Source organism: Fulmarus glacialis, unplaced genomic scaffold (assembly GCF_000690835.1).
Source record: "Fulmarus glacialis isolate BGI_N327 unplaced genomic scaffold, ASM69083v1 scaffold4019, whole genome shotgun sequence".
In the NCBI taxonomy this organism is placed as follows: domain Eukaryota; kingdom Metazoa; phylum Chordata; class Aves; order Procellariiformes; family Procellariidae; genus Fulmarus; species Fulmarus glacialis.
In genome coordinates this window covers 52,988-66,451 of record NW_009231294.1, presented here as the reverse complement: position 1 = coordinate 66,451, position 13,464 = coordinate 52,988, and the positions used below count along the sequence as shown (strand labels likewise).

General features: G+C 39.6%; 1 protein-coding gene across 3 annotated transcripts in view; it reads left to right on the top strand.

Annotated features, from left to right (window-relative positions):
- Positions 1 to 13,464, top strand: part of RIMBP2 (RIMS binding protein 2) — a 148,765-nt gene that overhangs the window by 108,160 nt on the left and 27,141 nt on the right. For all 3 annotated transcript variants that reach the window (XM_009584507.1, XM_009584509.1, XM_009584508.1), the window contains 6 exons: positions 561 to 712; positions 3,847 to 3,923; positions 4,862 to 4,971; positions 5,997 to 6,806; positions 11,054 to 11,205; positions 11,587 to 12,054. In XM_009584507.1, coding sequence (XP_009582802.1) covers positions 561 to 712; positions 3,847 to 3,923; positions 4,862 to 4,971; positions 5,997 to 6,806; positions 11,054 to 11,205; positions 11,587 to 12,054 — 1,769 coding nt within the window. The remainder of the gene's footprint in view (positions 1 to 560; positions 713 to 3,846; positions 3,924 to 4,861; positions 4,972 to 5,996; positions 6,807 to 11,053; positions 11,206 to 11,586; positions 12,055 to 13,464) is intronic.

The window sequence follows — 13,464 nt, the reverse complement described above, 5'->3', positions numbered from 1 at the left end:
GCTCTTAAGAAATATGAAGCAGGTGCTCTTGGAACCTACTGCCCTGCAAAAAGTCAAACCACTTCCCTTCATTTCAAAATGAATATCCTGTCAACTAAATTAGCATTTCAGTCGCTTTCTTAGAAGATAAATGCACGACTTCATTCTACTTTCCAGTATATGACAGAGTCCCTGAAAGAAATAGAGGGGTTCCAACAGCAGCTTTTTAGTGCTGGGCATGTTAAACAACATGTCAGATACCTTCTTCAAAGATATCAAGGTGCTCAGAACAAAGGTGGACTTTTTTTTCATTAGAGGAAACTTTAACTGTGGTTTTTTTTAATTAAAAACCTTCATTTTCTACTTTATGTTCCATTACATATTGCTGATTTATGTAATTTACCGAAAGGCTGGGAACTAGTAGGCTTAGCTACTCTTATGCTCTGCAGTCTACCTACCTTAGTCTTTTTCTAGAATTATTTCTAACAGGAGGAGAGAATAATTCACTGCTGCTTATTAGTTGGCAGTGTTTCTGCTTGAGAGCAATTACTTATTCTCATATGTGTTTTGTTCACTGCCAGGTCATGAAAGCCCTTCTGGAAGTCGTTGTGTGATTTCAGAGTTTATACGACCCCTTCAAATATCTGGAGACAAACCAGAACAATTGTCTGTCAAACCTACATTCCTGTCCAAGTCAAGATCTGGTACCCCAAGATGCAGATTTGATTCAGACGTGAGTCTTTTTAAATGTGTTACTGAAAATGTATGTTATGGGGCCAAGACTTCGCTTCTCCAGGGGACCAATGCAGGTTGATCCACCTGCTTTTAAAAAGTCAAGTCAGGAATGTTCTCATTTTCTGAGACAACTTAGGAACATGACCAGTGGGAATTTAACTGAGATTTTCAAAGAAGTCTCAGCTGATATCCTAGTTACACAGCATAAAAAAAAAGGACATGTGAGAACCTCAAGCTTCTATGAAAACCTCAGCCTTCAGTGATGCATTCAGAGTGTTGTACTGCTTCTGTGCATAAGAGGCGTAAGTCAGCATTTCTGTATGTGTCTGGTTTGGCATATGTCTGTGTTATGCAGGTTTATTATTATTTTACTACATCTACCAAAAGGTGTGACTTTGATACAGCCTGGGCAAATGGAAGAGAAATTCCATGCAGTGCCCTGTCCAGGCACGTGCGCTCTGACAAAGTAGCAGCTCATTCTGTAGGACTTGTTCTTTGCCTGGTTTTCAGGACATATGAATCTTCTCACTACAACTAGGCTGATGCCACTCACTAACAGCAGTTTCCAGCACACTCTCCTAAACTGATTTTGAGCCTATAACCTGGAAGTGAAAGTTGCAGGATGTTGCCACTAAACTCTTCCACCATTCACCTTCACAGCTTGTATTTAACTGTACTTTTGAAAGGTTCTGTTCTTCCTTTCTTAGAAATGTTTTCTGGTTTTCGGTAGAATTCTAGCAGAAAGCCAATGGGAAGCTCAGAAGAGCTTTACAAAGGTGCCATAGCAAGTTGGTTGTTGATATCTAGGACAAATAAGGAGGTATAGGACACATTTTGAAAACTTTATAGAAGGGTATTATTTTCTAGTAAATACTGTAAAGCCTGTTTTATATGGGCAAACAGCAATGAGGAAAGGATCTTTAGATTTTACCCCTCAGCTTACAGTCCTGAATCCCATTCTTAATCTTTACAGAAGTAAATAAATTGAAACTGTGTGCATATTTTCTATCTATTTTATATTCATTGCTACTGAACCTGTGAAAGTTGATAGAGTCGGAATGTTTTCAAATGGATCATAAGCCTAAGTATGGTGTAGGATATTCAATAAAATAGTAGATTCTTGTATAGTAGGAATTCCATTGGCATATCTAAGGATTATCCACAAGTAAATACATGTGTATATGTGTAGCAGCATTACTGAAAAGTGGGAACATTCACTGCTTTTTCAAGAGGCCACAGAAAAAGCAGCCTGAAGTAGTCAAACCAGAAAAAGCAGCTTAGCAACAAGAGTTAGGGAAGCAGAACTAACAGCAAGGAACAGAAGAAGTGCACGTCAAATTTAATTCCCTTTTTCTATTATTTTTGAGTTATCTCTCACTGAGGATGTCAAGCCCTCTTTTGCAGAATTGTTCGTTGTGTGCCTTCTAGAGTGTAATTATGTGATACATACTTACATTATGCAAGCTCACAGAAATTAAGCTCCATTCTTTTTTAGAGGTATCCATACCCAGGGGGAGAGTGCATGAATACGATCTAAAAATGGAGCATAATGCTGTGAAGTCTGAAATAAAAAATTGATACTCTGCAAAAATATATATGCAACTTCCCTGATTGTCACTAGTAACAAAGTCTTCTAGAATAAGCATTATTGGGTTAGTTGCAAGCTTTGTGACAAGCCCATAAAAAGGTATCAGGATGATAACCCTTGAAAATTTGCTTGCGTCCCCAAATGCTACACAGCGGAGAATACCTGTTAGCTGACTATTATTGTCCTCCTCACTGGAAGTGGAGTGTTGGCAGAATAGTGTGTGTTGTGCTAACTCAAAAAGCTAACCCACCTCTTAAGAGTTAATTCAGATGAAAAGTGACATGACTCAATATTTTTCTGGTGCACTTTTGTTCCATACAGGGAACTAAGCAGGAACTAGTTTAGGCCTGAAAGTTGCAGTTCAATATTCACTCAGTCCAGATTGTAAAATTTCAGTCAATTTTTGGACAACTTACCTTATTTGATTCTCCTGTTAAACCTAGTATTTCTACCTTAATTAAAGTTCTCTCAAGCTAAGGGGAAAAGTTGTTCATCTTTCCTAAAATGGTTCACAGCAAACTGTAAAATAAGTGGAGGAAAGAAGTGCATCTCTCACTTTAAAAACTCTACTAGGCTCGAAGCGTAATAGAAAGAATTATATTTTACCAGTGAGATACCTAGTGCAGAGCTAAAATAGGTGGAGTCTGTGTTGATTCAGCACAGTCTGTGTTGATTCACACAATTTAATTTCCAGGTTTTGTAGACCAGATTCGTAATGGAATAAATATGTGGCTTTGCAGAATTGAATTAAATATGATGGTAAATTCAGAGTAAATATATTATTTCTTTTAAGAGTGGTATTCAACAGATGCTGCTGCTGTGGATTGGATTGGCAAGGGGGTATATTTTATGTGATACTCATTGTTTCCAACTATTTGGAAGTTGACACTTGGCACCAGCTCTAAAACTTGGCATTTGTCTCAAGTACTTAGTCACTGGTATCACGTTTCTACTATTGTTTTCTGATTAAAGTATTAGGATATAACCCTAGGTTGTCTGTGTGATCGTATAGTGTACTATGTCCAGAAACACTAGGCATATCACTTAGAACAGGTCATCTTGGAGTAACTGAGTTTATTGTACTTTAATGCAGACTTTAGTAAAAGCTTAGTCAGGAGGGTGAGGTGGTCAGTGAGACTGGTATGGTTAAGTCATGCCTATTTCTTCAGTCAGTAGCATGAAAGGGAAGGGTGTGGTCAATATCGCATCTCCTTCAGCCATCTCCACTGACCAAATGACAACGCACCAATCTACTGGTGCTTTGTCAATTTTGCAAGCTTTTGACGAAACCTGACATCCAGTCTCAGACAGGTGATCTGAATCTCTAGCAAGATGTCAAGGAATTAACTCGATTTCTTTGCCCTGTTAGAAGCTGAATTGCAATTGTTTTTTAGCCTAAACCATTCTAAGTAAAATTAACCAGTTCTGTTCCATATTAGAATTTAATTTTTTTTTTCGTAAGTGTTGCATGTTCATTGTCTGATTTGTATCACCTGTCAGTGCATCTTTTTAAAATCACATTGTCTTTTCTGTTTCCTCTACAGATGGATAATGATCAGAATTCCAATACCTCAAAGCAGAGATATTCTGGGAAAGTCCATCTTTGCATTGCCCGTTATAGGTAACAAAACCAGCTCATTCCATATAGAGTATATATTTGTAATATTCAACATTTGGTTTTGCTTCACTTTTATTCATGCACTGAATTATTACGTGGAACCAATGTTATGGATATCAGACCCCTTTCCTGTTCGCACTGCCTGCAAAATAGTGCCATTTCCATGTGCTTTAATTGTCAGAGAAAGTTTAACATGGCATGGCTCTTTTACTCCCCACTGTATTTCTAGCCTTCAGTGTTAAATGAGATGAGAATGTGTACCTCCTACTTTATAGAGGATGTCTCAATCTGTTCTTAATACTTTTTCATCAATGCAAGAAAGATTTAAAAGTTCCTCACATCTTTACTTTGCACATTAAAATTTCAGATATAAAGTACTATCACGATAAAAATTTCCGTGGCTAACAATTTCTTTCAGGATGGATATGGATTTAAATACTTCACAAAAAATTTTTGTCTACGGGTAGCTTGTTTTAGTTGTAACTTACTGGTTTTGTCTTTATTTAACTTGTCTCTGTTGAAGTTAATGAACTTGTATAAAAGACTGCCATATAAAATAAATGGAATATGGGGACAGGAAAAGACCCCTACGAGTGAGTTTTCTTTAACTGACTTAAAAAATTGAAGATGATTTTGGCCAGTGTATTCGAAGAGACCTAAGTGAGAAAAGTGTAAGTAAATTCTGTAGAAAAGGATGTGGTTTTAAGTGTATAGCACTCAAGTGAATAGGTTGCGTTTCACGGCAGCTTCAGTGATACAGTTCACAACAAACTCACCTAGACTCCACTCAGAATGTATGTTTCAGAAGGTAAGCAAAAAGACTGAACCAAGGAATTACCTTCCTGTGCAGCCGTAGAATTGTACACCTTTTTCTGATTAGTATTCAGTCGTGTGGGGGTTGTAAGTGAACACACATGTTTTCCATCTGTACTCCATTGCAGTTACAACCCTTTTGATGGACCAAATGAAAATCCAGAAGCAGAGCTCCCCCTTACGGCAGGAAAGTACCTTTATGTGTATGGAGATATGGATGAAGATGGCTTTTATGAAGGTATTTTTTTTTTTAATCTGTGAATTCATGCTAATTCATGCAGATTCAAATCAGTTCATCTGTCAAACACGCTCCCAATTTTTTCCTTCATCTACTACCAAATCAGTTGCTAAAATTATCCCTATCATCATTGTGTTAATTAACAGAGTTTCTGCACCAGCAAAGCCACTCCTTGCAGGCATAGCTAATTATAGAATCATAGAATCATAAAATGGTTTGGGGTGGAAGGGACCTTAAAGATCATCTAGTTCCAACCCCCCTGCCATGGGCAGGGACACCTTCCACTAGACCAGGTTGCTCAGAGTCCCATCCAACCTGGCCTTGAACACTTCCAAGGATGGGGCATCCACAACTTCTCTGGGTAACCTGTTCCAGTGCCTCACCACCATCATGGTGAAGAATTTCTTCCTTATATCTAATCTAAATCTACCCTCTTTCAGTTTAAAGCCATTACCCCTTGTCTTATCACTACATGCCCTTGTAAAAAGTCCCTCTCCAGCTTTCTTGTAGGCCCCCCTTCAGGTACTGGAAGGCTGCTATAAGGTCTCCCCGGAGCCTTCTTTTCCCCAGGCTGACCATCCCCAGCTCTCTCAGCGTGTCTTTGTAGGAGAGGCGCTCCAGCCCTCTGATCATCTTCGTGGCCCTCCTCTGGACTCACTCCAACAGGTCCATCTCCTTCTTATGTTGGGAGCCCCAGAGGTGAACACAGTACTCCAGGTGGGGTCTCACAAGAGCGGAGTAGAGGGGGAGAATCACCTCCCTCCACCTGCTGGTCACGCTGGTCACACTTCTTTTGATGCAGCAGATATTTTATATTGTCAGCTTTTCCTACTGGCAAGATTTAAGTTGACAAGAAAGCTTACTGGCAGTTGTGGTTTTTGCCTCACTGAACCTTTACATTCTCAAACTGTGAATGTTACAGTTTTCACTTACATCTTCTTCCTTACCTTGTCCACTTATAAGGCATTGACATGCAAGAGGTATGCTCCTTGAATGATTTTAATGGCATTGTTCTTTCTCACCAGGGGAACTTCTAGATGGACAAAGAGGACTAGTCCCTTCAAATTTTGTGGATTTTGTTCAAGACAATGATACCCGGTTATCAAGCACATTAAGCAGTGAACAAGATCAGAATTTTATCAACCATTCGGGTCCTACTTTGGAAGGAGATCTCTTGGAGATAAGTCCACCAACTCACATAGACTCCAGTGTAATCAGCAACGGCGCAGGGACTCTGGATGTGAACATTGATGAAATTGGAGAAGACATTGTGCCTTATCCTAGAAAAATCACCCTTATTAAACAACTAGCCAAAAGTGTCATTGTGGGCTGGGAGCCACCGGTAGTGCCACCCGGATGGGGAACCATTAGCAGCTACAATGTTCTGGTTGACAAAGAAGTACGGATGAACATAGCCTTGGGAAGCAGAACGAAAGCTCTTATAGAAAAGCTTAACATTTCTACTTGTACATACCGAATATCAATTCAGAGCATTACAAACAAGGGTAACTCAGATGAACTGCAGTGCACTTTGTTAGTTGGGAAGGATGTCATAGTAGCCCCCTCTAATCTTAAAGTGGACAATATAACCCAGATTTCTGCTGAGCTCTCCTGGCTCCCTACAAATAGTAATTACAGTCATGTGATCTTTCTTAATGAAGAAGAATTTGACATTGTCAAGGCTGCTAGCTACAAGTACCATTTTTTTAATTTGAAGCCCAATATGGCCTACAAAGTGAAGGTCATGGCAAAGCCCCATCAGATGCCCTGGCAGCTTCCCCTGGAACAACGAGAAAAAAAGGAAGCCTTCGTGGAATTTTCTACATTGCCAGCAGGTTTGATATTTTTCTCCCTACCCCAAAACTCTCCAGTTAAGTTTCACTGAAAATTCGAGATAAATTAATCTAACCTTTAGCTTTATGCTGTAATCCCTGTCACATTCATGAGCAGCCTGGGGATTATTAGATTGCTTTATGATATCTAAAATTAATTCCTGTCCTGCATTATTCTCTCTTTGTTCCTGGGTAAGGACTGAAGTATTTTTGGGAGATAAACAAGGGAGAGCCGTGCTTATCGTCATCACAGATCACACGCTAAGTGTTTTATCAGATTAATCTCCATTTGTATTTAATTTGTCCAGTTATAATATTTCAGGTAGTAATTTATTTTCGTTGGTGTGAACAACACTGGTTAAAAACCAGTTATTACTTCTGGCATGTTATTTGTATGTAATTTGTGTGTCTTAAAGCACTTTTTACAAGGATGATCCAGCCCTTTTCTGTGATGAAAAATAACACAAACATCTTAGAGGACCACACAGTCGTTTAGAGGATGTAAATGCATTTTGGTTGTGAAGTTGTAATTACATTGTACCATTTGAATTTGTAAAGATAACAAATTGGTCGTGTTTTGGAAAGTCTGAGGTTTTTTCCCACCTTGCTTTTACATTAGGAATGTTGATAAGTGTTACCAGTCATTTCCCAGTATTTAGGAACAGTGAAGTAGTGTTGAAAAGTAGAGCTGAAATAATGTAGTGCATTTAAAGGATAATCTCATAATTTGGGGTTGTATGGCAGTACCTGAAAAACTTAAAGATTTCTCCTTATACATCCATCTAACCAAGGCCATCTAATCAAGGACAAGTAGAAGATCCTTATATATTCAGACTTTCAGAGCACTGAATGCTCTGAAGCAGGGACAGTCAAGTACAAGTCGCTCCTGGCGAGTGACATTTCAATAGCATGTACTGTGCTATGGCTTAATTGACTCCCTGCTGGGATTTGATTCTAGCAAGGGGGCAGGAATTAGCTCTGGTCTCTTCCTTGGCTTGCATGACTTATATGTAAGGAGACATGCAGGACAGTAATGCCAGTTGAGTAGAGAGGGAGTTAAGCTTATATGTCTACTGCTTTTGATGCTGTTGATTTATAGTTTCAGTAAAAACGTCCTCAGCTTGGGCATTTACTCTTTTGTCTTAAACCATTTCAGAGAGATAAGTGGTAGTACTATTACAGAATCTGCTAGGAGGGGGGGCATTTTAAACTTTGTGTATGTTCTGTGGGAGGCAGGAGGTACTGCCTAGATGGTGGCTTGAACTTACTAGGTATGTTGACTTCTTTGTTATTCGGGAAAGGCCGTTCGAGTGAGGTTTCTTCAGGCCAAACACTTAACATGCTGTATCTCCATCTAGTTGCTGAAGTATGCTAAAGCAATGAATGAGCTGTTCTTTGTTGAGGAGCTAAAATGCAGCGAAGCCTCTGCTGTTAGATCCAGAGATCCCAGAATCTGCCCCACCACTTCATTTCACAGAGAGCATTTTTACAAAAGCACGTGAACTTTTCACTGTTACATAGCAAAATAACATAGCAACTGTTGAAGTGATTAGAGGCTGAAGCTTGTATTTCAAAAGTCATTGAAACAAAGGGAAAAGGATGCCCGTGAAATCAGAGTCAGCAGTGGGAGTTAATCTCAGTGTGTGTCATGTTTTTCTCTTGCAAATATTACCGGCTTTGAGAAATCACATCTCTCTTCTTCCAAACTACAGTTAAAAGAAAGAAGTTAAAAGAAAAAAAAATAGAGAAAGTGTCTTCAATGTGACTAATACCGGTTTTTCTCTCAGACTCTGGATTATTTTTCCACCTTAAATACCTTGATCTACATTGTAAGGGACATGTTTCAAAGACGATTTTAGAGTATGCTGAGAGAGCAGTACAGGTATTCTTTATGAAGGGAATCTTTTGTTACTGTGCTTCTCTAGATGATGTGTGGGGGTGAGTGTCACATATACCTTTAGTTATGGTGAATGTCAGGTTTAGCAGACAGTGCAGCATGAAGTGCAACGTAACTGGCCATAGGCAGCTGCTAACGTTTGTACTGACATTTTTCCAAGGGCTTCAGAAATGTTTACAAATGAGTACATGTGCTTGCTTTATTTGAAGCTGAGAAGCTCCGCTCTTTACTGGTGGGTTGAGTGATAGTCTTATAGAAAAGGATACCATCAACCACTTATACAAGAAAGGGAGTGGGGATCAGTGAATATTTTAAAATTTTCACACTGTATCAATCCCAGGGTTTTTTTAGGAATACATTAAGCAAAAATGAACTTGAGATAACTGCTCACATTTCAAAGCTAGAGAGAGCAGTTGCATGGTAGGTACAGGACAATTAGAGGTCACCTTTTAATTTTTTTCTTGCATAGATATATCATGTTTTGCTTGATTTATACTTGAAAAACACGTTGCTTCCTGTTGAACCAAAGCTGCGTGATAGCTCTTTAGTAGCTGAGCAGTTGAACTCTTCTTCTTGATTCATCAAAGTATTAGAATTGCTTAAGTTAAAATAGAAATAGTTCTCTTTTGGGTGCTCAGATCTAAAAACAGACATAAGTATGCACAGGATTGGGACCAATGGGACTGTTACTGGTTTTGAGCTAATTTAGGTAATAAATTCATGAAGACCAAACTGTAGCAGAATTCTGAAACAAACATTTATGTTGATGACCAAGACCATCAAGAGTCATCAAGAGTAATTTCCCGTTTAATGATTGGGGAAAATAGAAACCATATTAAGCTTTGGGCGTTACAGTTTATTAAACCTTTCTCTGTTACAGTCTGTGAACGTCGAGATAGACTCTGGGGATTGTTTGGTTTTGGGAGAATGGAAGGAAGGTGACTTCTGCAGGAGCAGGTTAATGTCATTGTCAGAGACAAGATACTGGACTAGATCAGATGCATTCTTTCTTGTAAGCTGAGAAGCTTTGCTGGATTGAGAGTGCTGGCTGTCAATAAAATGTGATGGTCAGGGAAGCTGAAATTCAATCCTGAATCAAAATCTACATCTTGGCCAAGAATAATATTAGGTCAGTTTGCATACTTTGGCCTTGCAAGTTAAAAATATGTTATAGGTGCAAGGGATGGTATAAAAATTTCATGTTGTGCCTGTAGTGTCCTGAGCATGACCATAATTTCATTTCTATGCCCACTAGAGGATGAAATTCAGTAACAGCAAACTACTGAATTGTATTGACAGTTTGCCAGCATATCTGGAGGCTGAGGCTTGTGTGATATTTACACTAGTATCATGATCTGTTTGGTAGCAATGAATACACACAGTTAAAATATTTGTACCTTTTTTGGTAGACGAACAGAAATTGGTTGTGCTTAATTCACTGGCAAAAGCAAACTCACAGCAACCAAGGTTTTTATTCTCCCAGCTATTACCCAGAGAAGGCTGCAGCTGAATCCTGCTTCTGAAATGTTTTAGCATGAAACACTTCTTAGGGTTTGACTGTTAAATTAACACAACAGGATGCCTGAAATATTCATGAACTAATAATCTCTATGATATTTTTACTTTGGCTTTCTGTCCAAAGTAGAGCTATTTATAGTAGGGTAATAATGTCTTTTAATTAAGGATGTACTTGGTGTGCTATTACACTAACATACTGTAAATCCCTTAAAAGATTAGTAGGCATATTTTTTTCTTCAGTGCAGAGGAGGACTTTGAGTCCTTTAAACCAGTGTGCTGCTGGTTAAAAACGTTGAAGTTTTGGCTTGCAATCCGCATTGCACCTTAGTGTCAATGTGCGTCTGGCCCATAAATCGTGACTTGGAGCCATTGATAGTCCACAGAGGCAGAATTTGAAAGTGATTTCTGAGTATGTAGTGTGCATTAAGTGCAGAGATATATACCAAAAAGTCACTTGCTGTCACTCCAGCAGTTTTCCACTAAGTGCCACTCTTGGGCCTTTTTCTCCCTGCATTTTTCTGTTAACATCTTCTGCATTCAGAGTAAATAGCAGTTATGCAACCTGGAGGGATAAAAATAGGTCTAGAGCAACTTGCAAGTACAGACCATCTTGCAAAGAAATATAGCTTAGTTACTGGCTGTAAGCTGAGGGTCAGATCCTGGCTCCATGACCTGCTGAGTGTATGCTTCTGTTTTTACATAATAACTGCAATAAGGTTATTTTGTCTTAGAAAAAAAATGCTTTGAGATCTGTATTTTCCAACTTGTAGATATATCAGTTGACCTACATACTTCTGATGTAAGGCTCAACAGTGACCAGTCTTGTCTTTCTTAGGTCCTCCAGCTCCACCTCAAGATGTTACTGTACGGGCTGGGTCCAGCCCAGCCACCATACAGGTGTCTTGGAAACCACCAACTCTGACAGCAACAGGGACCTCCCATGGCGCCAATGTCACAGGCTATGGTGTTTATGCGAAAGGTCAACGGGTGAGTTCTCCTTCCAGCGTTACAGTGACCGTCTACATTAGGTGAATTTCAACTGACAGGTAAAGGCAACAATAAACGCGTGACAGCACTTGAATGTGTGCAGGGTTTTCTCAGCTTTCAGTAGAACCTGCTCTTTTGTTTGTGCATAACTTGCTCATTAGCTTCCTTTCTATAAGCACTTAAGATTTTGGACAAATGGGTTGAAAGGATTAAAGACAACTGGTGCTAACTGGTATGGAGCCCTAATGTGGGCTTTTGCAGCCCACTCTGTGTTGGCAATAATTCACGCCGTGGTAAGACTTTGAAGGTTTTACTTTAGTGGGGTTGAGAGGAGGGAAACAGATGTCTTCATGCTAGTAAGTTGCTTGTTTGTGTACTCAGGTGGCGGAGGTGATCTTTCCAACAGCAGAGAACACATTGGTGGAGCTAATGAGACTAAGGAGTTTGGAAGCAAAGGAAGTTACAGTTCGAACACTCTCTGCACAAGGGGAATCAGTGGACTCTTCTGTTGCTGCCATTCCATCCGACCTACTGGTGCCTCCAACCCCTCACCCCAGAACTGCTCCCAAATCTAAGCCATTAGCAAGTGCCGGAGCCCCAGAAACCAAAGAAGAACATTTAGGTCCACATTTAAAAATGGATGAGTCATGGGAGCAGACTCATTCGGCATCCCCTGTTCATGGACACACGCTTGAGCCACCTGCCCCTAATTTTCACAGCCCGCTTCAGGGGAGGAGGTCTCCATCGCCTAACCGAATACTCCCTCAACCTCAAGGCACACCTGTCCCAAATACTGTCGCAAAAGCCATGGCAAGAGAAGCTGCACAACGAGTTGCAGAGAGCAATAGGGTAAAAGCAAACCTTTTCTTAAGGCTTTTTTGGGCTGGCTTTATTTATTGTGGCACTTTCCATCAAAGAATTTTTTCATCATATGTTTAAGGAGCAGCTAATCATTCCTGAACCCTGAAAATCTGGAGTTTGAGAAGAAGCAGTGTGCTAAAATTCTGTGCTGTCTTCCACAAATACTCTTGTAACCATAAAGAGCATTGATCAGCCTTTGATCAGCCTAGAAATCCCATAACATCACTAGAAATGTTCTCTCCAAAAATGCAGAGCCTTACTTCTGAAAAAAAAAAATAGTAATCATCAAAGTTTGTGCTTGGATCCTGCGGGATTCAAAAGGGAGGCTTGTGCCTATGTGAGAAAAGTCAACCAAGTACTGAAGTACTTTGGAAGAGACCAAAACAATAAAGAGCAGTTTAAAAATGGGTCCGGAAATAGGCAGATAGGCAAAAGTCCTGAGCAGACTTACTGTGAGAGCTAATCATTTTGACAGTTTACAAAATGAGGACAGAGTCTCATTTCTGTAAGGTAATCTAATCAGCAGTCAGATAAGAGACATGTTTGTATTCTAAAGCTTTTCAAAATAGCAAAATTTCTAAAGCTTTTTCAAAATAGCAAATAGCAGTTTATATGCAAGTAAAGCATTATTTGGTATGCTGTCATGGACCCACAGGCAATTTTACATACTTGCCCTTCAAGAGTGCCCCTTTCTCAGTGCTACACCTTCACGGATGTTTACAAATGCTTCAACGTAGCTGTCATGTGAAAGCTTTTCATTACAGCTCCTTTTGTAGCTGCTAGAAGAATCACTGCCCAAAGGAGACTCCCTGGTTTTGAGACCATTATGACCCATGGCTGCTGTAGTGACTCAGATGTTTGCTGGTTAATTTAAATCCTGTATTTGAGGCTCTTGGGTCAGCATAGCTGATGCGTATGCATCCTGACAACATGCTCTGGTTTTCCTACCCAAGCATACAATATTTAAATACTCCCAGTGCCCTGGGCAGTTACTTTCTCATCACAAGCTGCTCACAACTGTCCATTACTTGTTTCAAGCTCCGGTGTCACTTTTTTCATACATTCTCTTGGTCCTTCATCTGGCAGTCATCAGTTGTTATGTCCAGTCTTTCGTCTCCCATTGTATCTCCAAAATAACTCCATTAATTTTGACAGTTTACACGTGTCTTAACATCCCCAACTTATTGACTGTCCCTGTTTTGGGACAGAATTGAGCCAGTGGGTGATGATACAGCTTTTGGGAAGCTGAATAATTCTGGATCAATAAGGTCTGGTTAAATACATATATATGCATGTGTGTATTTCTTCCTTTTCTTTATAAATAAAGCAAATTGGAATAAATGCAATAGAGGGAGAAAAGGCAATTAGTTTCTTTGGCACTCTGAGGTGAAAGTTAAT